The sequence below is a fragment of the Mesocricetus auratus genome, unplaced genomic scaffold (genome assembly GCF_017639785.1).
Source record: "Mesocricetus auratus isolate SY011 unplaced genomic scaffold, BCM_Maur_2.0 Super-Scaffold_6730, whole genome shotgun sequence".
Classification (NCBI taxonomy): Eukaryota; Metazoa; Chordata; class Mammalia; order Rodentia; family Cricetidae; genus Mesocricetus; species Mesocricetus auratus.
The window spans coordinates 91,225,886-91,252,294 of record NW_024429184.1 but is presented as its reverse complement, the minus strand read 5'-3'; the positions used below and the strand labels follow the sequence as shown (position 1 = coordinate 91,252,294).

The 26,409-nt window shown below is 35.7% G+C and overlaps 1 protein-coding gene across 2 annotated transcripts; it reads right to left on the bottom strand.

The window, feature by feature from the left end:
• Positions 1–1,856: 1,856 nt before the first annotated feature.
• Txnl1 (thioredoxin like 1) lies at positions 1,857–26,382 on the bottom strand. Of its 2 annotated transcripts, XR_005875707.1 has the most exons (9): positions 26,061–26,382; positions 19,851–19,947; positions 17,394–17,567; positions 15,054–15,176; positions 13,576–13,645; positions 12,093–12,265; positions 9,519–9,623; positions 3,541–4,280; positions 1,857–2,092 (listed from the first exon to the last, which is right to left on the bottom strand). XR_005875707.1 is itself a non-coding variant. In XM_005074663.4 (8 exons), exons 1-8 carry the CDS (start codon positions 26,156–26,158, stop codon positions 2,063–2,065), a joined length of 870 nt encoding a protein of 289 aa, XP_005074720.1. In that variant the 5' UTR covers positions 26,159–26,380; the 3' UTR covers positions 1,857–2,062. The 2 variants fall into 2 exon arrangements, 1 of the variants encoding a protein (XP_005074720.1); XM_005074663.4 differs by lacking the exon at positions 3,541–4,280 and having other exon boundaries at positions 26,061–26,380.
• Between the last annotated feature and the right edge of the window lie 27 nt (positions 26,383–26,409).

Sequence of the window (26,409 nt, the reverse complement as noted above, 5' to 3'; positions counted from 1 at the left end):
ATGGATGGCTAATGTTAACCAAAGTTATCAATTCTTCATGTTCTTCTCTAGAAAACTGTTACATGTAAATATTTGTGTGTGTGACTGGGGAGATGGTTCAGCAGTTACATATGTATGTGTAATTACAATATTTACATGTAACTATATATGTACTGTTTAACAGAGAACAGCATTTCTAGCTTGATGTTTTAAATGTCAACTATGCATCTTTATTTTTTTGTAGCAATAAAACTCGAGACAAACGTTAGGTTTCCTACTAGCATTCCTCACAATTTACAACTTGAATGATGGACTATCTGTATGAATATCTGCAATTAAGTTACAGAAGTCATATGAACAACAAAAATCTGATGTCTGATCCTTTGCAAATGTGAAGCTACCTTTACTTGGTTTTTCAAGTAGTCAAATATAAATGGGGTGAGACCATATACACTTGAGATGAGGCACTTCAATGATGGCCCCAAAAGAGTGACTATAAATTAAAACTCTTGATGTTGATCTTATTCTTCATTTCAGGTGTAATTAACTTCAGATAGTTTGCATTACAAGTATTATAAACTTTTATTTGTTGTCTTCCTTTTATTCTAAGTCAACAAAACTGTGAAATACATAAAATACAGACATCACCACAGACCAGTTACTGTGCTCACATACAAATGAACTGAACATTACCTAATGACACAAATTTCAGAAGAGGCCTATTTCAACAACAAAACTTCCATACTTTCTTCATAACCATGTATAAGTACATTATTGTCGAAAGGGCAAATCTCAGCACTATTTCTAGATAAGAATGTCCTCCAATGTATTAACTGAATTATAAGCTATAGTCTTATATGTACTTTTTAAAATACTGAATTAAAAAATAAATTTATAGGGCTGGAGCAGCAGCCTGAGTTCAGTTTCCATCACCCACGTGGCAGTTCCCAAGCAGCCATCACTCCTATTGGGGTTCTGATGTTCCTCCAGTCTTGGTTGGGCATTACACATATATGAATATACAAACATGGAGGCCAAACACATTTTATACACATCAAATATTTACAACACTAAATTTACCAATATTTTAGTCTGATGTCCAATTCGAAGTGTTTTTAAAAAAGCACATAAGAACAAGTATTTTGTTTAGCCAGTCTTTTATAAAAGATCTTCAAATAGTTGGGACAGCTCATTTTCAATCTTAAATCATGTTCTCTATCTACACATTTAATGAATACTTGGTGAGTTTAGATAATAAATATTAGATTAGATAATAATTCCAATTTTCCATAAATTCACTGTATTATATTTTCCAACTGTCTGAATTCAGTATTAATACCATAATTATTAAAGAAAATAGCTGACTCTAATTTTTATGTTTATACAGAAAGTTAAAATGTTGACTTGAGACCAACGTTTGATGGTATATGCCTACGATCCCAGCATTTGGGAAGCAGGCCCTGAAGAATGTTAACTGTGAGGGTAGCCCATGCTGCACAGCTGTCTCCTAAAAACAAAATATTTGTAGATCTGTAACTAGACAGGTAAGATTCATGGCTGTTTATAATTTGAGTAAATTTATAAAGTCTAGACACTCCAATGTCTTGATAAAATACAAGTCAATACTTACTCAAACATGGTTAGCTATTCCGAATCTATATGCACCAAAACATTCCACGTGTGTAGATAGGCTTCAAATCCATGTATCAAAGCACTCTATCTGTGCAGACAGTACTCTTAATTCCTCTAACATTCTGTTTCTCTAGAGAAAGACTAGCTTTTAGCCAATGTGATTCCAGACACAGCTCTTCTAAACCAAAAAGTTAGCCAATATCAAACAAGAGAGAGAGAGAATGCACTTATATAGAATGACAAAATTTAAGCTTGGCAAAAGTAGTAACTTTTATTTACAACTGCATGTATCAAGATTACAATAGAAATACTAGTGATGCCATCTGAATAAAAGCAATGATTTATTGGTAATGGCAACAAATCAAAGATTAACAGTTTCCGAAGAGAATCAAGCAATTATCCAGGAGCTGCAAATCTGACTGCAGTAAGTCTTCCAGTGTCTTTTGTACCCTTAATGGCTTTCTCCTTTTTTGCCAACTACCTAGAAAAACAAAAATGCAATAAAAAAATATGTACAACTTAATGATTCCAAATTATTTTTACAAGAAAAATACCAACATGGTAATGATTTCAAATGACTTTAGTCCTTTTGTCCTGATATTAATTTTTAATCCTCGAACCTTTTCTGCATGCACTGTGCTTGTATTGTGGCAGCAAACTTTGACACCCCTCCCCCTAAACACAAGGAATTAAACACATGCAAGCTATTTTTGGTTTCCCATTCTGTTTTAAGTAATACAATTTTTCCAAACCAAGATGACAGTTTAGAGAAGTTAATAAAAAAGATGATGCTATAAGTAAAACATTCTTGTTGTACTAGTTTTAAGCAATTAGAAATCAAATGTCAATTACAAAATAATCTGTATTTAAAAGAATATATTAAATTCATGCCTTCATGTCCACTTGATGAGTTTCTTTCAACATGTAAACATGAAAACAGACTGAAAATGATGAATTCTTTCCAGCTTTTAAAAAAACCTTGTTGCTAGAAATTGTCTGTAAGAAATATAAAAAATAAATCTTGCATCTAAGTGATTAAAAACAAGAATCTATCCAGCAGTCCTGAAGGTCTGTAAAAATACCCTGGTTCCTATGTCATAGCACAAAAAAAAAAAAAAAAAAAGTAAAAAAAGAACCTGGTGTCTACCAATAAGTCACGAAAACAGGTTCTCTGTTGGTTCTGTGGCCAAGTAATTTATCTAAAGAACAGAGTTTATCATTAGTTAATAGATTTTTTACAGCATAAATGTCTCAAAAGAAAACCCTTTACAATATACATGTATGTTTGTATAGAACAAGATATACATACATGTATAAATCTAAGTTTCTTATTTTAAAGTGGTTTTACTCTTAATGGTAATTAAAGGTCATTAACAGATGTTGGTCTGTATTAGAAATAGCTGGGTCAGTGCCACTCATGAAAAAGTACTTAAAAACTTTCTACTGAGAATTATTAACCACAGAAAGCTAATATTTTTGAGGTTTTGTTGTAGTTTGTTTTTTTTTTTTTCACTCAATTCAGGGGAAATTTTTAAAGAAATTCCTCTTTGGTTCATGCAAACTATGGTAGAATAGCTCAGAAATCAAAGGGACAATAGCGTCAGAAAAGAGAAAAGTGAACAAGAGTAAGAAAAACGGGGCATTAAAAAATACATCAGAATGCAGGGGAGATGGTACCACCTGTACCACAAGTGAATTTTAGCTGATACACAAGGACAACATTATTGACCACTATATTACTTAGGAAATGCAAAACATACAGCTATTAGATTAAGCAAAAGAAAACAATATTAAAACAAAAATTTAGAAGATGTGATACAGCAGAAGATGCAAGTCTGCATACTGTTTCACAGGTTGATAACTCTCAACTTGCCAATATGTATTCTCTGTAAAAAAAGAAGAAATTCAACATTCCATGCTGATTCTTACCCCAAACGTAAAGCTCTTTCACTCTGTCTTAAGTCTTTATGTTACACATCAGATAAACCAAAGTCTAGGTACATCAAAATTAGATGTTAAAAAATTTCATTACGCAAAGAATCCATTGATCTTCTGTGTTACTGTTTTAACCCAGCCTGTTTAGTCCATATGTCCTTCAACTGGACAACCTAAGGAGTATGTAACACTAGCTCTAGTTTAAAAAAAGAATAATAACTTATACTTAAGTTTCCAAAAACAATTCTCCTGTTCCTAAAATATAAAACTTTAAAATGGATGAAAATATTACTTAAATAAACTTGAAAGCATTTTCAACAATTTAAGTTTGCTCCAAAATTATTTCTCAAAATATTGAACAAAATTAAATAGGAAAGAGCAGGTTAAAAAAAAAAACAAAAAACAAAAACAAAACTGCCTGTGAGTCACATAATATGGTAAGAAAATTAAGGCACTTAATTGCAAGCAAAATAAAGGTCTGACTGAGAGTCATGAGTGGGATGAAATCTGAAGGAAGAGTTGGTTGAGGCAATCTAGGTAACAAGAAGGCTGATCCAGATGCTGAAGCTGAAGAAATCTATCTCGCAGCGACAACTGAGGACATGGGGAGGGTGAGAGTAGGTAGGTGACAGATGAGCAATGAAGCAAGGCAGGGAGTACAATGAGACAAAGTCTATATTACTTCATTAAAAAAAAATCTTCCAGTTTTAGTTCATTGAGTTGTATTAAAAAAGCTGAAAAATAAACAAATAGAAATGTTATAAAAATAGCGTATGTGGTAAATGGCCAGTTTAGAAAAGCCTATTTTTATAAAAGTGATAAAAACATGGTGTACTTTCCACATGCACCTTGCTACCTAAGAAGCAAAAGCCCCAATTTTCTCACTTTTGCACACCTGATTTTAATAAAGCAATCTATGTAAAAAGCCTATTTTAGCAAAGAAAATACTTACTCTTAACTAAAATTGCAAGCTTTTCATGCTCTACCATGAAGAACACATTTACAGCAAATAGCCAAAATATACCTGACACCTTTGAGGGCCAAAACAGACAAATCAAGGATCTATTCTACTCTAGCAAATCTAAAAGGGAACTGAGAAAGCTGTTAGCAACATGCAAAGTCATCTAAAGTAGCTGTCAACAACCAAGATGTATCAATATTACCTTAGCTTCTGGAGGTCAGTGGCATGCTGAAAACTAAAATCATCTACAAATAACTCACACAACAGAAGAATATAACCTGAAAACACTTTCTACTTCATGATTCATTGAATCATTTTATGTAGCTCTCTCTTCCATTGAAGAAAAGTTACCAAGTCTTATCTTCACTGAATGAATATAGGATACACATCAAATATACTTTGAAAATTTAAAAATCTCAACATAGATGCTTTTAATATCAGATTAACAAAACTGTAAAAGATAGTTTTGAAGAAAAAATATCACTGGGTTGGCAATAAGAAAATACTTTATCTGTTATGTATATCCTGCCTTGCAAGAACACAATCCTGTTAAATTGGGACAATGACTTCCATTGCACGATAATATAGGAACAGGAAAGTCAAAGGCACTACTATTCCAAAGCTAGGATCCAAAACTCACTGACAGGTTTTCTGTTTGTTTGTTTTGAGAAAGGGTTTCTCTATGTAGCTTTGTAGACCAGGCTGGTCTCGAACTCACAGAGATCTGCCTGCCTCTGCCTCCCAACTGCTGGAATTAAAGGCTTGTACCATCACACCTGGCTTCACTGACAGTTTTTAATAAGGAACTCTGCAGAAGGACCAAATGGGCCAATCTCACATATATCCCCTATGTTTTTCTACATTGAAGTTATTGTTTCTTAAATATAAAAATAACCCTACAAGAAAATGAGTGACTGCAAGCAGAATAAATCTCACCCACAAACAATTACAAAAGCAATGTAATATTAAAATACGTAATATACCCAAGATTAGCATTCAACCAATTAAGATTTCAATTTTGAAATCAAAGGGTAAGAATCCCGTTTTTAAATTCTCCTTATAGCAGTTCTAACAGAATTGCTAGGAACCCTAAAGCTGTTCTTTGAGGAAATCTATGAATTCCAAACCATCTTCAGAATAACACTAGGCATTTATTTACTTTTAAAATTATCTTTCTCTTACAAATATACATTTTGTTATCAAATAGAAACATGGTATATGCTAACAGAAACAGATATTAGGTTAGTGAAGAAATCCATAAAAATATAAAGCAGTGTTTCTCTTCTTATTAAAATGTTTTTTTGGCCAGGCAGTGGTGGTGTACACCTTTAATCCCAGCACTCAGGAGGCAGAGGCAGGCGGATCTCTGTGAGCTTGAGACCAGCCTGGTCTACAGAGCTAGTTCCAGGACAGCCTCCAAAACCACAGAGAAACCCTGTCTCAAAAAACTAGACAGACAGACAGACAAGTAAATAAAATAAAGTGTTTTTTTCTATTTAAAAAGGTGGGTGTTTACGAGTTTTTAAATTTTATTTTATGTGTACAAGCATTTTGCCTGTATGTATACATGCGGATGATGTGTGTGTGCCTGGTGCCTGCAGAAATCACAAGATGATGTCTGAAGTCCTGGAACTTGAGTTTGAGACAGGTAAGCCACCAAATAGAACAGATCTTCTGTGAGAGCAACAAGTGTTCTTAACCACTAAACGATCTTTCCAAGCCCTGGAAAATGTGTATTTCATTAGAAATATCACTGTCCATTTATAATGAGTTTATTAATTATAGTCTTTTTGTTTAATTCCCAGTTAGCTTGTTAAGGCCCCCACACTTGTAGCAATCACCCAATCTCAACCAAATTGGTAGGTAAGTAGATGGACCTAGAAAGATCCTATTGAATGAGGTAACCAGATCTAGTAAGACAAATGCCATGCTGCATGTTCTCTCTCATCTGTGGTTCCTACACCAAATCTTCAGATGTGAATATACAACATGGAGTATCACCAAAACAAGTATAAAGAGACCATGTGGTGGGCCTGAGAGGAGAACAGCAGGACACAGGTGATAGAAAGTTAAGCTACCTACACTAACAATGTTCTCCACAAGAACCACAGACTAACAAAAACCTCAGTACCAGACACAAGAAACCTTTGAAGGCTTGGTCAGTAATTGTCCAAGTAACTCCCAAAACAATATACATTACCAATGTAGCTCTCAGTTACCTCTCAGGGGTTGAAGATCAGATGCTAAACTTAAAAACCACACCTTGAGGATACATGACTCAAATGACTTGAACTGAATCTGACCTGAAAGTCTCTCCCTGTGACCTACCACGAAAACTATCAAAGTACACAATCATCCCCATCTAGCTGCAACACCTCTGAACCACAAGTAACACATGGCAATCACATGTTGGTGGCAACTAGCAACTGTCTAAATGAAACCCTGTCAGCTTCTCAGGGCTAGTAAGGTAATAGATCTTAGAAAACAATCTAATCTATTACTTACACTTTGCTAGACCAGCATTCTCCTTACCATATTTAAATCTTGTCCTTATCTCCACAGATAAGTATGGCTAACCTCATCAAAACTTTTCCTTACAGAAAATGGAAACCATCACAGAAAAATTCACCTGAACACAATGCAAAGATCAATGGATCATGGGGAGCCTCCTCCAGTGGATATACCTACATCACAGCTCCTGCATCTCTGGCTGAGGAAACATTGTGGAAGAGGGGGAAGAAAGATTCTAAAGACAGTATCAGAAGCCTGCTGTGGAACAGTCTCCTAGAAATGGCTGTATAAACAAGACAAGAACAATGGCAAAATCAATGGTCCTTTTAATGCCGAAGGAAAAAAATTCGGCATTATCCAGCTCATAGACTTAGAACTACAGGGAACTATTGATTTCTGGGAGAAGAAAACTTGGCCTCTCCCAGAGATGAGTCCTCTTTATTGGCTGACCTGTGCTGAGTGGACAGGTTTTAAAACCAAATACACACAAAGAACAAAAATGGACTCGGCATTTGTACAAAACATACAACACAATATATATGAGTATGTAATAAATATAATAAGAAGCTATCAACTTGAGTTGAGGGTGTCTAGGTGAAGCCTCAGGGAGGGTTTCTTGTCAATGGATTTCAAAATAGGAGGGACCTGAGGGAGTCAAGGAGGAAAGTGATATAATTCTATTTTACTAAAAATATTAAAAACTACTGTTGCTAATATAAAATGGGTTTATTAACTGTAATTTAAATATTTTTCAATTTAACTTTTTTCTGAATTCTCACTTTGAAACCTAGGAAGGCATCACACTTGATAGCAGTCATACTACCTGAACTTTCCAAGTGCTGAAATTACTAACGCGAGCCATTACACCTGGATTCCCAGGTTAATTTCTGTTAAATAAAGATGTTAATAAAAACTCTTCTGGATGCTCAAACATCTTTCATATTTTAAATAATACCTGAGCCTGAAAAGTTTAAGAACTGCCATTTTTCATGACTTAAATAAAGTGAAAAAGTAAACAAATGATCTAGAACAAGCAAGTGCACCCCCTGGAAGCAGCTTTGGCAGTCAATGAGAACAGACCAAGCAGCCAGACAAATGTGAGATAAATAATTAAGACAGTTATTAAGGTAAATCGGAAAAATTAGAACTGAATAGCTGACTGATAAAAATGCAGAAGAGAATGTTACTCCCATTAAAAACAGAAGTTGAGTAGCATAAACTGAAGTAATACTAGGATATTGAAGCAAAACTTAATGATAGGAAAATATTAACTTGATTTCCAGCAAAAAAAAAAAAAAAGATAATTAAGCTGCTCAACGAACAGTTAAAACAGTTAAGACCAATGCCAATGGCATTTAATACAAGCCAGAAAAGCAGACAACCAAACCATCTCTGTTGCCCACACATTTTCCCTGGAAAATACATCCTATAGGGTAAGAAAGAAGCTGCTTGATACCTGTTTCTTCTGACCAAGCATTACACACATACTAAGCATCTGGGCATGGCAAAGCTAAGTATATAATCCTAACTCCACAAACTTAATTATGCTATGAGATAGTCAAAGTGACTGAGAAGTAACCAGCAAAAATATGCAGGCCTTCCTTTTTTTTTTTTAAGGTAATATGTATCTCATAGGACATCCACCATTAAAGAATTTATTTTCTGTAGTTAAATCAGGTCTGCAGATATCACCAAAAAGAGAAAGAGTTCTCAGGCTGTTCTAATTCCTTACATAGAGTGTGCAGCCCTAAGAAAACACATTCCTGTTTATTAGCTCAAGTCCTAGACCACTGGCCAAGTGCAGCCATGAGGAGCACGGTGGCCAGTGTTTCCTCTGTGGCCACACGTTTTCTCATACACAGATGCAGATTCGGCAGTAAGACAGTTTTCAGTGGTACCTCCACGATCTGGGTTTGTGCATTTAGGAGCCACCCACACAATTGCTACTACTAAGAAGCTGCTGCAGAAAGCACAGGAAGAGGCTGACCCTTGCTCCTCAAAGTCCTGGGTACCCAGTAACCTCCATGGAAACCTTTAGAGTTGCATTCTTTACAAATACATATATTTTTAAAAATAGGAGAAAACTTGCACTATCACTTTAAATGTGCTGAAATGTGTCCTTTCCAGATATACAATGCTTGGAAAGTTGTAACAATGTCCATGTGTTAAAATCTATGTTTATTCTTTCATAATAAACTTATTCAAGTCATTGTAAAAAACATTTTCATTATTATAACCAAAGCCCTTAATTCCTAAGCCCTATTATTCCTAAGCATTTTTGTAATCAGACTATTATTTTTACTCAGATATCATTAATATTTATTCTATTAAGTTATATTTACTAAAGATTTCTTTTAGTTAAATATTTCAACATGCTGCATTCATTTAACATTCCATGAGACACAGTTTTCAATCTTTATGTTTGACAACTAAAATATAAGAAATTATTCCTTTGAAATTGTATTTACATTTTCCTTAGTTATCATTTGAACAAACTTACTCGTTTGAAGTCATTCATATTTGTTGCCTGGACTGGAGTACCAATAAAAGTAAAATATGAAATTCTTGTTGTTTCTTCTTCACCTTGATTAGACTGAACAAATAACTACAAAAAAATCACATTTATAATTCATAATTACAATCTATTTTTCATGAACATGCTTAAGATTTAATCTATTTGCTTTCTTAATAAAAATACCTTCCACCTTTGTAAGGATTAATATTTCATTACACTTACACTACTGTTCCTAAAAGACTGCCCATTCCTTGTCTGTACTAAAATTCTCAACTTCTCTAGAGAGGCCCTGTCAAGATGCCCACACATGCAAGCTCATGGTAATTTAGTGTGATGGTATGGAGAAGTCATAACTAAATCCTTTACAGAGAACACTGAAAGAGTGTGAAATTCATAATTACAACCGGTAGACTGCTGTTGATAATTTTATTAAAACCATAGTATTCCAACTGTGGAAAATCTCTGTAGTTGTATTCTTTCTAATACTTATGCACCTATTCTACTTCCTAGAATAGGAGAAGTGATACTGGAAATCTGTCCGTAAGGCTATGTTCTGACCCTGAAGTGTTTTAAGGCCTGACTATACTCCCTATCTTAAAATTTCCCTCCCTCAGTATATAAAGAATAGAAGCATTACTTATGTTGGATTTTCAAAAAAAAAATTCCTCCATTAAAAAATATGATAATCTAAAAATGTTCTCAATCCTCAACGATCAGCAAGCACAGGGCCTGCCTGAGTCTGCACTAGGTCCTCTGTATATGTATTATAGCTTAAGCTTTGTGATTTCATGGGTTATTAAGTGAAGGAGTGGGTCTGATTCATGTGCCTTCTCTTGGGTACTTTTCCTTCTGTTGGTTTGTCCTGTCCAACTTGGATGTGATGATTTTTGTTTTATCTTATTATAGTCTATTTTGCTATGTTTTGTTGTTATCTCTCAGGAGCCTGTTCTCTTCTAATGAGAGACAGAAAGAAAGTGGATTTGGGTGGGGGTGGGTAGGAAGGAACTGTGAGGAGCAGAAGGAGGGGGAAACTGTAAACAGGATGTACTGTATAAGGAAAAAAATATATTTTCAGACTGGAGAAATGACTCAGCAGTTAAGAGCACTGGCTGCTCTTCCAGAGAACCTGGGTTGAATTCCAAGTACCACATGGCAACTCACAACTGTATGTAACTCCAGTTCCAGGAGATCTGACACTTTTACGCCAATGCACATAAAGTTAAATAAAAATTATTTAAAAGAATACATATTTTTTTCAATAAAAGGAAAATTATTGTCTCTCTTCACTTAATGTATGTTGCTCCTTCTAAGACATTACTTAACAATCCAATTGCCTAAATTGTCTTCATAGGCAACCCTAGACTCCTTTAAAGGATTTTATCTAATCAATGTAACTGTAATAAATACAATATTAAATCAATTCCCAGCTTACTTACATTTGCCTTTTTAAATGTAAGCACTCCTGCTCATGCTGTTTATAATTTCAAATTTTAAAATTCATCTTTCATTGATTAAATCGATCAAAACTATTACTTTAATTCAATGTTCATCATCATAAAAGTGATAGGTACACATTATGTGTCTTTATTTACGCCACTAACTAAATGTCTGTATACTACGCACAGTGTCCTGAGTGATAATCAGCGTTCTATTATGTGATCTTTGTCCTCAGCTTCAATTTTTTTTTGTTTTTTTTGTTTTTTTTTTTTTTTGTTTTTCGAGACAGGGTTTCTCTGTGGCTTTGGAGGCTGTCCTGGAACTCACTTTGTAGTCCAGGCTGGCCTCGAGCTCACAGAGATCCGCCTGCCTTTGCCTCCCGAGTGCTGGGATTAAAGGCGTGCGCCACCAACGCCCGGCTCCTCAGCTTCATTTTACGGTCACAGAAACTGTCTATATCCATTGAAACCCTCCTATAAGAACTTGACAGTGTTCTCTGATTACCCATGATACAGAGGTATTTTATCTGTTTGACATGATGTTTAGTTGGAGCTCTGTGGTTGATTTCTTCTTTCTTTTCATAGATGTATCACTTAAAATCATTTCTGGCAGTATTTAATAGTCAGATAAATCTTAGCTATCTCTTAAAATGTAAAATCTTTTCAGAAAGTCATTTTTACTGGATATAGTGGCTCATGCCTACAAATTCCAGCACTTAGAAGGTTGAAAAAGAAGGACTGTTGTGAGTTCAAGGCCAGTGTTGGCAGTATAGTAAATCTTAGGCCAACCTAGGCTAGAGTAAGATTCTGTCTCAAAAAAAAAAAAAATTAAAAGTCAGCTTTAATAATTCCATATTAACTACACTGAAAGCTACTATCTAGAAAATTAAACAAGATTTACACAGGTACCAGCACTCATCACCAACTGAGATAGAATAATCATAAATATTTCCAGTTTAACTGTAAACATACTAGAACTGACAGATCCCATGAGTCATCCTCCATTCCTCAAATTTCGTGAACAAACTTTACTTTAAAAGACCATTTAGAATCACCTAGAATACAGAAGATAGCACTGCTGCCCACCGACCAGAGGAAGATACAGTAATGAGGTGCTACTCACAGTTACACTGTTAACATTCTGAAATTTAACGTAACGGAGAGGAACAATGCCATCTTCTTTAATGTCATCTTCTGTCAGTTCCAGGGCTTGAGTTGGCTCACTCCTCTCTGCCTCCTCAAAATCCATAGAGCGGGGTAGGTTGATAAAAATTTTTACGTACTTAGGACCCTGACCTATAAAATGTTTTAAAGAAAAAATTGAAGTGCTAAAAACTACAAACACACTATACTTTTCCCATATCATCATATATATCCTATACAGAAACCTATGTTGAGCCACATATATATTGGTACACATCAACATACACGTCTTCAGAAACATCTACTAAAATTTCTAAGAGTCTGAATATTGACAATCAATCTTTTGTCCTCCAATACTCATTTGCTGGTATCTTCTTAGCTATTTCACTCTATATTAGGAATATCTGCTAAATAGTAGGAATAAGAAAGCATACACACAAACACACGTGCACGCACGTGTACAAAATCAAGTTCTGCTCTGAATGCCAAAAGACATACTATGAGCTGGATGCAGTGGGGCACACCTTTAATCCCTGCACTTGGGAAGCATTGGCAGGCAGATGTACATAGCAAGCTCTGGGCCAGCTAAGGCGACATGGTGAGATTCTGTATTAAAATAAATAAAGCTACACTATAATAAATATAACACTACCAGTGAGGAGCTATATGGAAGATGCCAATGGATTTGGATAGTATATGCGGGTGAACAACTTTTCATAAGAAGTCTATGGTTGCCAACAGCTGGTACATTTTGTTACCCATGAGGAACATCATAAGCATCAACACTTATCCAAAAAGGAATTAATCATAAAATTAGCATATTTTACTTTTCTTAGGTATTAGATAAGAAATATGCCGACAGTCACACCATTTAACTCCTTCACTGACAGTAGGCCATTTAAAACTTATATATGTAGCTGATTAAACAATACTAATTTCTATAGAATTTACTTATACAGTACTTCATAAAATTTTATTATTGAAAGGTGATTAACATATGAAAGTATATAAATACATTATTAAACAAAGCCTTGGCCAGATATGGTAGCACATGCCTTTAATCCTAGCACTCAGGAGGCTAAGTAGGTGGATCTCATGTGATCCTGGTCTACATAAGAGTTTTAGGATAGCAAGGGCTCAAAAACAAAACAAAACCAAAAAACAAAGGCTTGGTTGTTTCTGTCAATCAGTTAAAAAAGAAAACCAAGCCTTTTCCCCTCATTATTTCTGATTCTAAAAAATGACTGCTAAGAATATGGAAATGGGAGGAAGGAATCAGTATTCTATAAACTAAGGGGAAACAAATATTTTAATTTTTATTCTTAATTCTACATTACTTGGTCACTTACAATCTTTAATCAACAACACATGGATGAGCTACCTATCTATATTTAATAAAACAGTTTTAAATGTAAGCTAACGGGCTAACAAAGTCTGTTCTTAATTAACTGTTCTTTACTCACCATTATCTGGTCCTTGAAATTTCATGGAATAAAGCTTAACAGGTTGATTGAATGCCACAGTAATAAGTAGCTGTGAGGGAAATAGTTTAATTATAAAGGGATTTGTCAACACCAAGAAAACACACACACACACACGCACACACACACACAGGCTAAGGAGAGCTAAGATAAAGGTAGCATAAACCTAGTTCACTTAAAAAAACCATTGCAATAAAGATTCTGTAAGTTGAAGTTAAATTCATTAGTTTGACAATTAAGAACAGCGACCATCAATTACTTATGTAAAGAATGCCCTCACATGAACAGTGATCTAAAATTCACAAAGTAGGACTCTTTGGGACCAGGAATGTGGCTCAGTATGTCCAATGCTCTGAGTGATGGGAGCGAAGAAAGGCACTAAGATAAAAGACCTCCAAAAACTTAATCCTAAATTTCTCTAAAAGGCCACATAAGGGAACTAAGTCACCAAATACTGTCTGGATTCTCCCAGAAGCTCTAAGTTATCCATAAAGTTTCTTTCCATCCAAAATGGTGTTTAGTGCTCATAACTATACTCCTACTCTGTAAGAAAGACTTCTCCTAATGCAAGAATTTTTAGCAAAGCTGTAAACAATGCTACTGTCTAACACTGTCATAGTTTTACGTAACTACACACAGGAATATGGTATAAATCATAGTTCTGAAGCTGTAATAATGTACCTCTGGATCGAAGAAACAGTTTAGACTTATTATTCCAAAATCATATAGAGGTCTAAGTACACAAGTAGACTATTTCACCACTTACTTTCTGTATTTGACTCCTAATGGTGTGTCAAAACATAGCAAGCATGACAAGTACAAAGAGCTGAAGTGCTGGTGAAAAGCGGATGAGATTGGGGAAAGCTAGAAACACATAGGCTCAGCAAGACACTTGAAGGAGCCAGTAAAGAGTCAACAAACATTCAGACTTAGACTTTATAAACTTTAGTGACCGAGTTGAACAGGAAAAAAATTCCATACAGTGGAATAGAAAGCAAACTAAATAAAGAAAGTAAAACCCAGAAGATAAAGATATGATTAGGTGGTTACCATATTTTCTCTGTGGCAATAGCAACACAGGGAAGAAACGGTATGTTTTTGTCTGGGACTAAGCAGACACTAAGGGAATGCTTATCTAACCAATCTCTACCGCTCAAACACAAACTACCTACCTGGGTAGGGAAAAGACAGAAAGCAGTATTTAAAAATGACCAAGTACTGGTAATGATATAACCAGCAGTGGGGCCAACCATGAGCTCGGCAATTTCCTTTCGAGCACATGGCAGCTGACACAGAACACAGAAAGGAGATGAACCTAGACAGTGATGGGACAGGAGTCAAAGACACTGAGAGCTGTAAAAGGAAAAGAGAGACGTATGCCATGAGGCGAGAACACCACAGAGAAACAAGAGCACGTATAGTGACAGTCCCTACCAACCTTAACATAAGTACTGAATTACCTGCTCATCACAGTCAGATTCCAAGAAGGACATGTCTTTTCGTAAACAGTTGTCAAAGCCATGCTCATCACTTTCATTAAGACATTCACAACCAGCTTTGTTAATAAAAGGCATTAAATCCATCTGAAACAAAAGAAATCAAGAACTTAGGTACAACATTTGGCTTTAGCATAAAAAATAGAAAGATTCAGATCTATGATTCTTTCTAGATTAAGCGATTTTGAAGAAAATGTCTGCTCTAAAACAGTTACTAAAATTTTATAATGGTCATTTCACTTGAGTTTCTGACTGAAATTTATCACTAATTATAGAAACAAAATCTAGGCTTACCCTACATGGAAAGGTATTAGAAACCTAACTTATAGGCCTCGATAACTTATAGGCCTCAATATTCCCCAGGATATTTACTACAAAGAGCTTACGACTGTAAATATGTATTTTGTGTAGCCCAGAAGCCTCTCTCAAGGACCCAGGACACTTGTAACACAGCACTTAGGAAGTAGATGTAAGAAGCACAGAGCTGAGAATCCACCTTGTGTTACACAGTAAGTCTGAGGTCAACCTAGGTACACATGAGACCCCATCTCAAACAAAACCAAACCACACACAGGAAAAAACAAAACAAACAAAATAAAACACACACACCCACACCAAAAAAGCAACCAAACCAAAAGGAACTAATTACATCAACAAATATGATCATCAAATGATAAGACTTCTTTCTCCAGGCCTCCATGAGAGGACAAATCCTAACTGACAAGGACAAGCTAGCAACCATCAGCAGCCTAATCCCATTCACCCTAAGTAGTACTCTGTACTTTCACATATTGACGCTACTGAGCCCCTATGGCCCCTTCTCCTTTCATGACAACCAGATAAACAGGGTTTCTTTCCCTTATGGCATTTTCCTACATATTCCTCATTCTTAACTGTGTTTAAAATGTTTTATAGAGTATATGGCTTCCTGTGAGATACTTAAAGCCCAACCCAGGGATGATCCCAAGCTGGACAGAACTAATAAGACTCAGACCAACACAACCTTAGTCCAGATCCAAGTACTACTAGGACTAAAATCAAAGGTGAGGACTGTGAAATTACCACATTAGTAGAATCTTACTAGCTTGGCTGTAGATAACACCCCTCATGCAGGTCCTAAGGGCACAAGATCCTAAGTAACATTTTAGGGATTTGGAGGTTGCATTTCTTTAGGTCAAACCAGTTAAAAGCACTGACATTACAGGTGAGTCTGGGCAAGAGTATCCCAGGGAAGTCCTTTGTTTAATCACTTCTGAACATAAGCACTATGAAATCACAAAGTATAGCTACACTGCAGAAACCACCAGTTACTTCACCTTCTCTTTCCTCCAACCAGTTTCCCATGCTTTTGAACTACATTATCCCAAAAGTATCTTTGCGGCACAAATTAGAAACTTGTGTTCTAGTCCTCATGTTTGGCTGGCTTGTAAATACTTTATCTTTCACGAAATTTGTTTTAGTCATCAACATACCAGAATGACATGTACAACAATCTAGTTCAATAATTATCAACCCCAACTGTTATTTTAAATAAATACTAAGTGTACAGACTAACAGAAATTAAGTTAAGAGTCACCCATACAATATGCACACAAAAACAAGCTCTCCTGTCTATCTGACTAGTTTGTCAGCTTGAATTTAAAGGTTTACAGATGGGAGCACACTGATTTGATTTACTGTACCTAATACAAAATTGTTATGTAGTAGCTTCAACTTAAACAAGTTATAGATCATAAAATACTATTTCTGAATACCGCTTCCTTCCTGAATAACCTCAAACCATGCACATGAACTATTAGAACTATGTAGCTATAGTATTAGAACTATTTGTACTATGTAGCTTAGAAATATACTATGAGTTTTTCAGTCTTCAGTCTTCATCTCAACTAAAAAAAAAAAAAAGTACCTTACTGTTAAAATACATGTAATGCTAAAGTCACACTTGATTCTAAACCAAACAAAACTAGATTATAGGAAGTTAAGTAACAAGGAGATTCAGTACAGTAAAGCCATTTTACATAACTATAAAAATGAGATATTTTTCAATGTCATGTTCTCCATTCATGAAAGGGAGGCATGCATCAGAATATGGCTGCTTAATAGTTTAGAAATCAATTTTTAGTGACAAAGAAATTTAGCAGAACAAATTTAGGGGAAAGTAACTTATAATGAGACAAAACCCAACAGTCTAATTTGAAAAATCCTTATTTGAAAGTATTTTGAATTAGTAAGAAAACAGTAAATTTCAATTCAACCAAATAACACCAAGTTTAAAATATTGCTTTTACTCTTCTGATGACATACATAGCCCTTCGGAATGTCTGTGTCCTCATTGCTTCCAGGATCATTTTCTAGATGCTGCTTGATTTTCTCTTCTAGTCCCACAGCATCTGCTCCTTGATACTGATCGATTCTCACTTTGTTTCGAAAAAACAAAAATGTAGGTGTTGCTGATATGTTGTTGGTGGCAGCTGTTCCCTAGAATCAGTGAAGTAAACAGTGAAAAGAAATTTTTTAAAAATCTTATACCATTTGAATTTTTCATTCTACAACTTTAAGCAAACTAAAGTAGCACATGTCCTAACCAGAAAGGTAAAACACTGTTATTTCTAATTGTTCTTTAAGAAAGAGTCTAGGCTGCAGAGAAGGCTGCTCTTCCAGAGGACCAGAGTTCAATATCTATCACCCACATGGCAGTCAACAACCACCTACTTGATCCAGTTCCAAGAGATCCAATTCCCTCTTCTGGCCTCTGCAGGACCTAGGTACGCATGTGGTACTTAGTCAGGCATGCAAATAGAATACCCATGTACATTAAAAAACAAAAACAAGGGGGCTGGAGAGATAGCTCAGAGATTAAGAGCACTGATTGTTCTTTAGTGGTCTTGAGTTCAACTCCCAGCAACAACATGGTAGTTCAAAAACCAAGATTTGGTGCCCTTTTCTGACATGCAGGCAGACCACTGTATATAATAAATAAATAAATAAATCTTTAAAAACAACAAAAACAAATAAAAAATTTTAAAGGCACACCTATTGTGAGGGAGTGCCTATGGAGACACAGCTATATTACCCATAAGCCCACAATAGAAACAATTCTGGTTTTGTTTTTTAAAGCATTAATTAATGATCATACACTTTATCCAACAGAACAACTATAGTCTATAAACAGAAATTGTGCTTTATAGAAGGCAGCTTCCTTATAATTACACAGTAGGAATTTTTCAAAAAAAAAAAATAACCAAAGGTGGGCTTAGTAGTACACATCTTTAATCTCAGCACTTGGGAGGCAGAGGGCAAATCTCCTGAGTTTGAATCCTTCTGGTCTACGCAAAGAGTTCAGGCCAGCCAGGGCTAAATACGACTGTCTCAAAAGAAAACAAACAAACAAAAACAAGAAAGGTAATGATAAGTCAACACAAACCACTGCTGCTAAGAAAAGGTATCCATCTGAAAAAGAAGAGCCAGTCTATACCACCTTTCAAAAAAAGGGTGTGGGGCAATGTCTCTTGTCTTGAAAAAGGTTATCCTCATCCAATTTCTGCTCTTACAGAACTGATTTTAGGTCACCATAAAAATAATAGTTATCTTTTTAAATTCTGCTCTACTTTTACAATTTAATACTAAATGGAAATTAATAATAACCAGACCATGATTAAAGTTTTCATGACAAGGATTTAAAAGTCAGCAAAGCAAATCTGTCCTCTCACATATGCAAATTGTATGAAAAAGTACAGAATATCATTCAAAGAAAAAAAAAGCATAAAGGTAACCAAGGGATATGTTCTCTAAACATCACAAGCCACATATGAGAACAGCACTATCTTAAAAAAAAAGTGAGAGAAATGTGAGCTATACATGTATACATGTGACCTTAAATTTCCTTGTATGCATAATAAAAAAAACTAAAGTCACTAACGTATTTTAGTGAAGTCAATATGTTCATTTTCAACATATTCAACATAAAGATAAAGACATTTTTTCTTTCATAAACTAATATACCTAAAATAAAGATAGTGATACCATCTATTAACATTTAATGTAGGTAAGCAAAAGTGTGTAATGTCAGAATTACACATGTTTCTCCTATCATTAGAAAAGTTTAAGACAATTCAGACTGGGCAAAAATATTGTGGAACATACTAAAAAAAAGCACTTTACCTCTAACACATAGCAAACACTTACAAACAAGTAAGAACAAGAATGACATTCAGAAGAAAACTCTCGGAATAGGTAACTTGACAAATGAGGTACTTAAGATGAAAATTAGTTAATAGGGAAATCAAGGAAATTGAAAAACCCAAATTGAAACTATTTTTACTGACACAAGTAAAATAAAAAAGTGGTATTCAGAATGAGGAGGAACTAAACTTTCTTTCATATACTGTTCTTAACAATGCACAAAGTATAACCACTTTCCGGGGAGGGTGAGCATGTAACTTTAAAGATAAGATCATAAAGTGGTTGAAATTAAATCAAACTATTATAAAAAATTATCCACTAAAACTTCATGATCAGCAGAAGATATAGAATTGCCAGGTAACCGATTACTTTAACAACACTGTATTAATTTCACCACGTATTTAAAAAACTTGAAATAAAATACTTTCCTAACTGTAGTCAACTAGCACTCATACTAATCCTAACATTCTCCTGTCTAAGGAATAACTGCCATGTGAATAAGGACATAGTGGGGAATATGAATGTTGGGTTTTGATCTGTTTCATGAGGAACAGAGGGAAAATAGCTCTTTCACTTTACCTGGCACTGATGTACATCCACTTCCAGGAAAACTGCCTGAGGATACTTATTACTCATAGAACTGAATGCAGGAGCAATCCTTAAACACGGCCCACACCTGCGAGGAAGACAGAGCTATATCCAGTAAAATAATACAAAGACTGTACTAACTTATGCTATAAAAACATTTATCAAGTTAAAATAACGCAAACTGATATTCTTGGCTTTAGGCAATCTAATATAGTCATCTGGGTCATTTATAATACCGTATTAATTTCATATTGCTTTTCTAAGTACAGATACAATATTAGGTGTCAGGCTTAAGATTGTGAAATCTTTTTGTTTTGTTGAAATAATACAAAGGAAAATAAATAAAGGGACATGTTTATAAATTGAAAAAACAAAGTTAATATTGTCAAGAAATCAATCCTCCTTGATTATGATTAATATAAATCCCAAAATTTTTATATGAAACTAACAAATTTATATTCTAACATTTATGGGGAAACACCAAAGCCAACCTAAGCTGAAGTTTAAAGTTTTAAGAAAAATTACCAAATATTAAGACTTATCATAAAGCTTTATTAGTTATCAGCACACAATGCAATTGGTTGAACATGTTATTCAAAATGATCCTAACCCACCAAACTGGGTGTTATATCAGCATTCAAAAAGTGTGACTAGCAGAGCATTCTAAATTTCAAATGTTCACATTTGAGACACTGAACTGGTAAAATCTAGTTTAATTATCCCAAACCCCAACAAATTGAAAGCTGAAACACTGTGAGCCCATGCATTTCGGATAAGGGATAAACAGTCTGTTACCTAAGATACCATCTAAGAACAAGGCTCAGTGTGCTAGTGCATGCCATTAATCCTAGCACTGGGATGAAGAGGTAGGTGATCTCTGTCAGTTCAAGTCCAGACTGTACATGAAAATATCAGGCATTACTAACATGAGGTAATTTTAAGTAGCCTAATATACATATTATTTGAGACTACTTAAGAGGAAAATATTTGAAGTACTATGCAAAACAATTTTAAATTTCATAAAAATTATGAAATAAGCTGGGCAGTGGTGGCACACAACTTTAATCTCAGTAAGGAGGCTGACTGAGTTCCAGGCCAGCCTGGTCTACAGGAGTTCCATGACAACCAAGGCTACAGAGAAACCCTGCCCTCCAAAAACAAAATAAATAAAGTTTAAGAAGGTTATTCCAAAAAAAAAAAAAAACAGTAAAAGAAAAAAAGGCAAGTGGGGCAATGGGAAACATAGAAAACACCAGACTCAAATCTAACTAAACTGATAACATTAAATGTAAACAACTTAACAAATTAAAAACCAAATTATGACCAGGTGTGGTGGCCCACACTTTCCATTCCAGTACTGGGGAAGCAGAGGAAGGCTGATATCTGCAAACTGGAAACCAATCTGGTCTACAAAGCAAGTCCTAGGACATCAGGCAACATAATAGACATCCATCCCAAAACACAAAGAACTGAAGGGCAAAAGTTAAGTAAGTTATTAAAAATCCAACATCCTAGTTAGTAAAAGGGCCACAGGTGGGGCAATTTATAAAGCCAATCCAATCCCAGTTCTTTTTAAAAGTATTGAGTTTATAAATAAATAAAAATTTCCTTACAGCTGTAATACTAAATGATAGTCATAAACTTAATGTTTTCCCTTCCTTCTACAACAGCCAGTGCTCTTATTTCAGCAAAGCTTATATGAACATGTGTACAAACATGGATAAAATGTATGTAACTTGTAAAGCCCCATTTCAGAAGGTTTGTTTTTCCATAGGAGATAACTTCCAAACAGGCCATTTCTAAATGTATTGTAGTTAATAAAACACAGCTATGTCTATAACTAGTTCTGTAAATCACATAAAATATATTTATCTTAATAAACTTTATTAATAAAATAATATAATTTGGGTACTTGCTACATTTCACAATTCACAAAAACGTTAAATTCTTGTCATCTCATTTAACATTTTGCCACTACCAAGAACAGAGCTAGGGGAAAGCTCAGTAGCAGATCATATGCCTACCATGTGTGAGGCCCTGGATTCAATTCCCCAGCCAAAAAGTAAAAACTCCAAAGAATAATGCCCTAGATTCTAACTCTTTAACTACCAATTTCAAAGTCCACAACAGATCTCTAGTGTTCAGTTGCTGTTCTTTATAAAGCAATGGCCATATACTGCATACTACATGCTCTTGAAGAAACTATATACTCTTGAAAAGGAGCAAGACTACAAAATACAATTCTGTTTTCACACAGACTAAGTTAAGGCAAAACAGTGTTAGAATCCAAAGTAATGGGAAAGAGCCCAAGGATGCAAGACTCTGGAACTGTTAATGATGATGTATTTCTTATACTTAGTGTTGGTTATAAAGATGTGTTCACTTGAAAAATTTATCAAGGTACACATTTTAGGAATTAGTGTATTCTTGAATGTTAGTCAGCCCCCCTCCCCCTGCCAAAAACAAGCAGACAGACAAACATTTTTGATTGAAACCACTCCTAGGCTTCCGCATGCCCTGGCCTTCACCACTTCACTCACAGACATTTATCTGTCTAGCTCCTACAGGATCCTGGGCTATCTTATTTTGGAAAACTACTTTCAATCCTCAGCAATTTTGTAATATGCAATTAATACTTTGCACATGTTAGCAACATACTTTTGAACAAGCTAACAAAGTACTGGAACTCAACATCCTTCTACACACCACTAGCATCCGTCCTGGATAGTAACTATGATACCCAATAATTAGAAAATAAGGCCTGCTTTAAGAAAACAAAATACAGGGCACACTGTCTATAACAGGAAGATTTGACTTCCTGGAAAAAAAAGAGTGATACATTCACCATTTCAAGATAAAAATCATTCATATTATACTAATGGGGGAGAAACCATACATTCTTTTAGCTTAGTATACCACAAACCAAAACAATAACATGACTCTGTTGGTAACCATTCAATGTATCTGGCCATATTTAAGAAGCAACTATTTGGAGACAATTATTTTAAAAATGTTACCTGAATAATAGGTATTTTTTAAAACACCTTTAAAAAGCTTTACTTTGTGTAAGTGCTTTGACGGCCAGAAGAGGGCATCTTATCCCCTACAACTGGAGTTACAGGTGGTTGTGAACTACTAAGTGGGTGCTGGGAATTGAACCCGGGTCCTCTGGAAGAGCAGACCATGCTTTTAACTGAGCCATCATTCCAGTTCTCAGAATAGGCATTAACATATAGAATTAATTCTCTCAAAAGTATGAATAGGTCAATATTATTCTCATCTTGTTAGGAAAATGTAAGAGAGTAAACTGAATTATTGATAGGTATAAGATTATAATGCAGACAGAATTGTAGTTCATTTGTTCAAAGCAATCTGTATTTAAAAGGTGAATTAAAGCAGAGACTGAAAAAGATGCAATATACCAATGTCCACAGTAGTGTCTGTTATTCTTAATAGCAGAGAGAAAACATAGTCAAGCGTCCATCAACAGGCAATAAATGATATATACACACAATAGGATACATTTGTACCTATAAAAAGGAATGGAACACTGAAACATGCTATATGCTACAGATGAATTTCGAAAACATACTAAGTGAAATGACTAAGAAGAAAAAAAGGTAGCCTACATTAATTCAAAATGTGATTGCACTCACATAAGGTGCTTAAGTTAGGCAATTCCTAGAAACAGAAAGTACAATGGAGACTAACTGGGAAGTAGGTGGATATGGGGAAGGTGAGATCTAACAGAGGTTTGTTCTTCTGGAGAAGTGAGGATGAGGCACTACTACTTACCAGGTTCAGTTTCTACCTGGGATGATAAAACTATTTTATTTTAGGAAATAATGGTAATGATGACACAGTATCATGAATGTACGAAATACCACTAAGTTATACTCTTCGAAACTACTAAAATGACTCCTTATGTAGGTAAATGTAGTTCCAGCATTCAGAAGGCTAAGGGAGGAGGATCACAAGAGGCTAGCCTGGCCTTCAGAATTTTAAAATATGGCAAAAATCAATTTTATGTTATATATATTTTATTATAAAGAAAAATGGGGCATGGAGTGTAATTCAGTGGTAGAATGCCTACCTAGTTAGTATGTTCAAAGGCCATGTACATATACTGAAGAGCTGCTGAAGATTTCTAGAACAAAGGAATCTATACACTGCTTGAGGAGAATTACTTTAGACCAATGTTTGACAGGCAATTCACAATTTAGGTTAAAGTACATCGTTGAAGTAAAAAATTAGACACTAGAAAAAATTATGCCCTCAACCCAAAATGATGTTAACATTAGCTTTCCCTGCAGTTTCTGTTATTTGCAGGTCATCAAATTACACCAACAATGAGTTCAGAAAGGAATGAATGCCTTGACTATGTTAAAGATATTTTAAAAATAAAAAAGAATGTTAAGGATAAATACAATCTTACTAGATTCATAAATGCTACTTAAATATTCTTTTAAACTAAAAATGTTCTTTTAATGTAAGCACTTATTCGCCTTAAGTTTTTACAAAAATGTCATTTTCATTCCATTAACACATTTTAATAAGCAATCTAGCTCTTTACCAATTAGCCCCCACAAGTATGTTAAAAAATGATATCACACCAATGACAGAAAAGCCTCAGCAGTAACAATGTTTCTCCATCTTTCTCATTTCAGTCAATAACTGTTTATCATTCTGCCTCTGATATGGCAAGTGGGGAATAACTCATTGAATGACAAAAGTGTAAAAGCTCCAACTGACCAGAATTAGAAGGATGAAATAAATAAATAAATGGGATTCCTTGTTCTCTCTTCTGCTGTAGTCTAGTCAACAATTGTACAGGTATTCACCTAGTATAAAAGCTACACACATGACAAAATTGCTAAAACAAGACACATTCCTAGAATTCTGACATTGTTTGAGGCATACCTTAATACATGACATAGCCTAATCCTCCCTTCAATTTAGTTAATGTAAAGTATCAGGTCACATGGGTACTCTCTCCCTCTATTAAATTAATTTACTGCCCCCCTTCAGTTCTGTGGAGGACTGGCCCAAAACAAAATATTAATACCAAATCCTCTAACTTGTGCTCATCTCTACCTGCAGCTCAATCCCCTTAAGCTAGCTAGCTACATTTGTATACTCAACATTCATTGAACTCTGAACTACGAATTACAATTTTTTCCTCCAGAATTAAAAATAAAGCAAACAACACAACTACGTTGGCAAATAAACCTGTTAAATAAACAGTAGTACTGGGAGCAGATTGCTCCCAGTTGGTATGTGTGTAAATAATGTCAGGTGGTCAAATAAAGACTTCTAAACCTCCTAACGATGTACTGCTACATACAAGAGATCTGCAACACACTGAATTTTAGGTCTTAAGATCTACTTCCAATTCACATATAAGAACATTATTATACACCCAATAAGCGATCCACCAGCTTTTTGTCCTTTACACTGTGATTTTATCCAAAGACAATCAACATAATTTCAAATCCCTATCATCTTAAAACATTAAGTTAAAAAGGCAATTTGGTCATACACAGAGGTCTGCCCAAGCGGTGTCATGTACATACTGTTTTGTGTCTGTAATCTGCATAAACAGAGGAGCCTAAGACAAAACCAAGCATGGTACAACCATGCTACGCACATTAAAAAACATGTTGTCCCATTAACTTAATTCGAAATGCACCAACTATGCCTTAATACTACACGTTATTCGGACTAGCTGGGCAGCCTCATTGCCATCTTTCAAAGGCTTTGCAGAAATGCAGGTGAAAAGAAATCGAAGTGTTTGGACAACTAAGCTTTCAGAGATACTGAAACGCAAATGATAGTTGCCTCTTCCGAAAGACAGGAACCGGCGCAGGTAGTAGAGGTTGAGACTCCCACAAGCTGGAAGAAGGCGCGGGCCACCCCCAAGAGCAGAGTGCGTGCATCTGCGAATTTAAAGTCGGCGGGTAGGCATGTCCTGAGCGGCGGGACCCGACACATTGGCCTGTGTGTCCGCCTGGAAGCCCCCTATGCACATCTGCGACCGGCTCTAGAGAGAGCCGAGGCCTAACCCTGGCTGCGGCCTGGGCTGGAGTCACCACCGGACATTCCAGAGCATTAAGACAGCTGGGACCGGGAAAATGGGGGCGGGGGAGGCTGGGGGAAAGGGACCCACAGAGGGATGCCAACGGGGTCCAGACTTGGCCTTACCCTCTCATGGTGAACTTGACCACAGCCAGTCTGGAGCCCGCCCCACTCAGCTCCGGCTGGAAATCTGGATCGCTGCCGACCGGCTTCACTCCCACCATCCTCACCGAGGGCCCGGCAGGGCGGCCGCGACGCTTCCGGCTTCGAAACTTACGAAGAAAGCCCGAGAGAGGCTGCGGGAGGCCGGGGCCTGGGCAAGAGCGGCGACCACGACGTGTCCTCCCGGAGCTCTGAGTGCCGAGTCACGCCAGGGAGCAGACGAGCCGAGGGGGAGGAGACGCGGACTGGGAGGGGAGCGAGGGTGGCCAGGCGCACCGCACCCAGCAGCCACCGCGCGGAGGGAGCCTTGGCG

Bases quoted from the DNA above. Each gene is read 5' to 3' on its own strand.
- Txnl1 (XM_005074663.4), bottom strand. From the start codon at position 26,158: ATGGTGGGAGTGAAGCCGGTCGGCAGCGATCCAGATTTCCAGCCGGAG. The intron at 17,568-19,850 runs GTAAAGTGAAAG...CACTGATTCTAG, and splicing joins TGGATGTACATCAGTGCCAG to GGAACAGCTGCCACCAACAA. The intron at 15,177-17,393 runs GTATGTCATCAG...CTTTTGTTTCAG, and splicing joins CAGACATTCCGAAGGGCTAT to ATGGATTTAATGCCTTTTAT.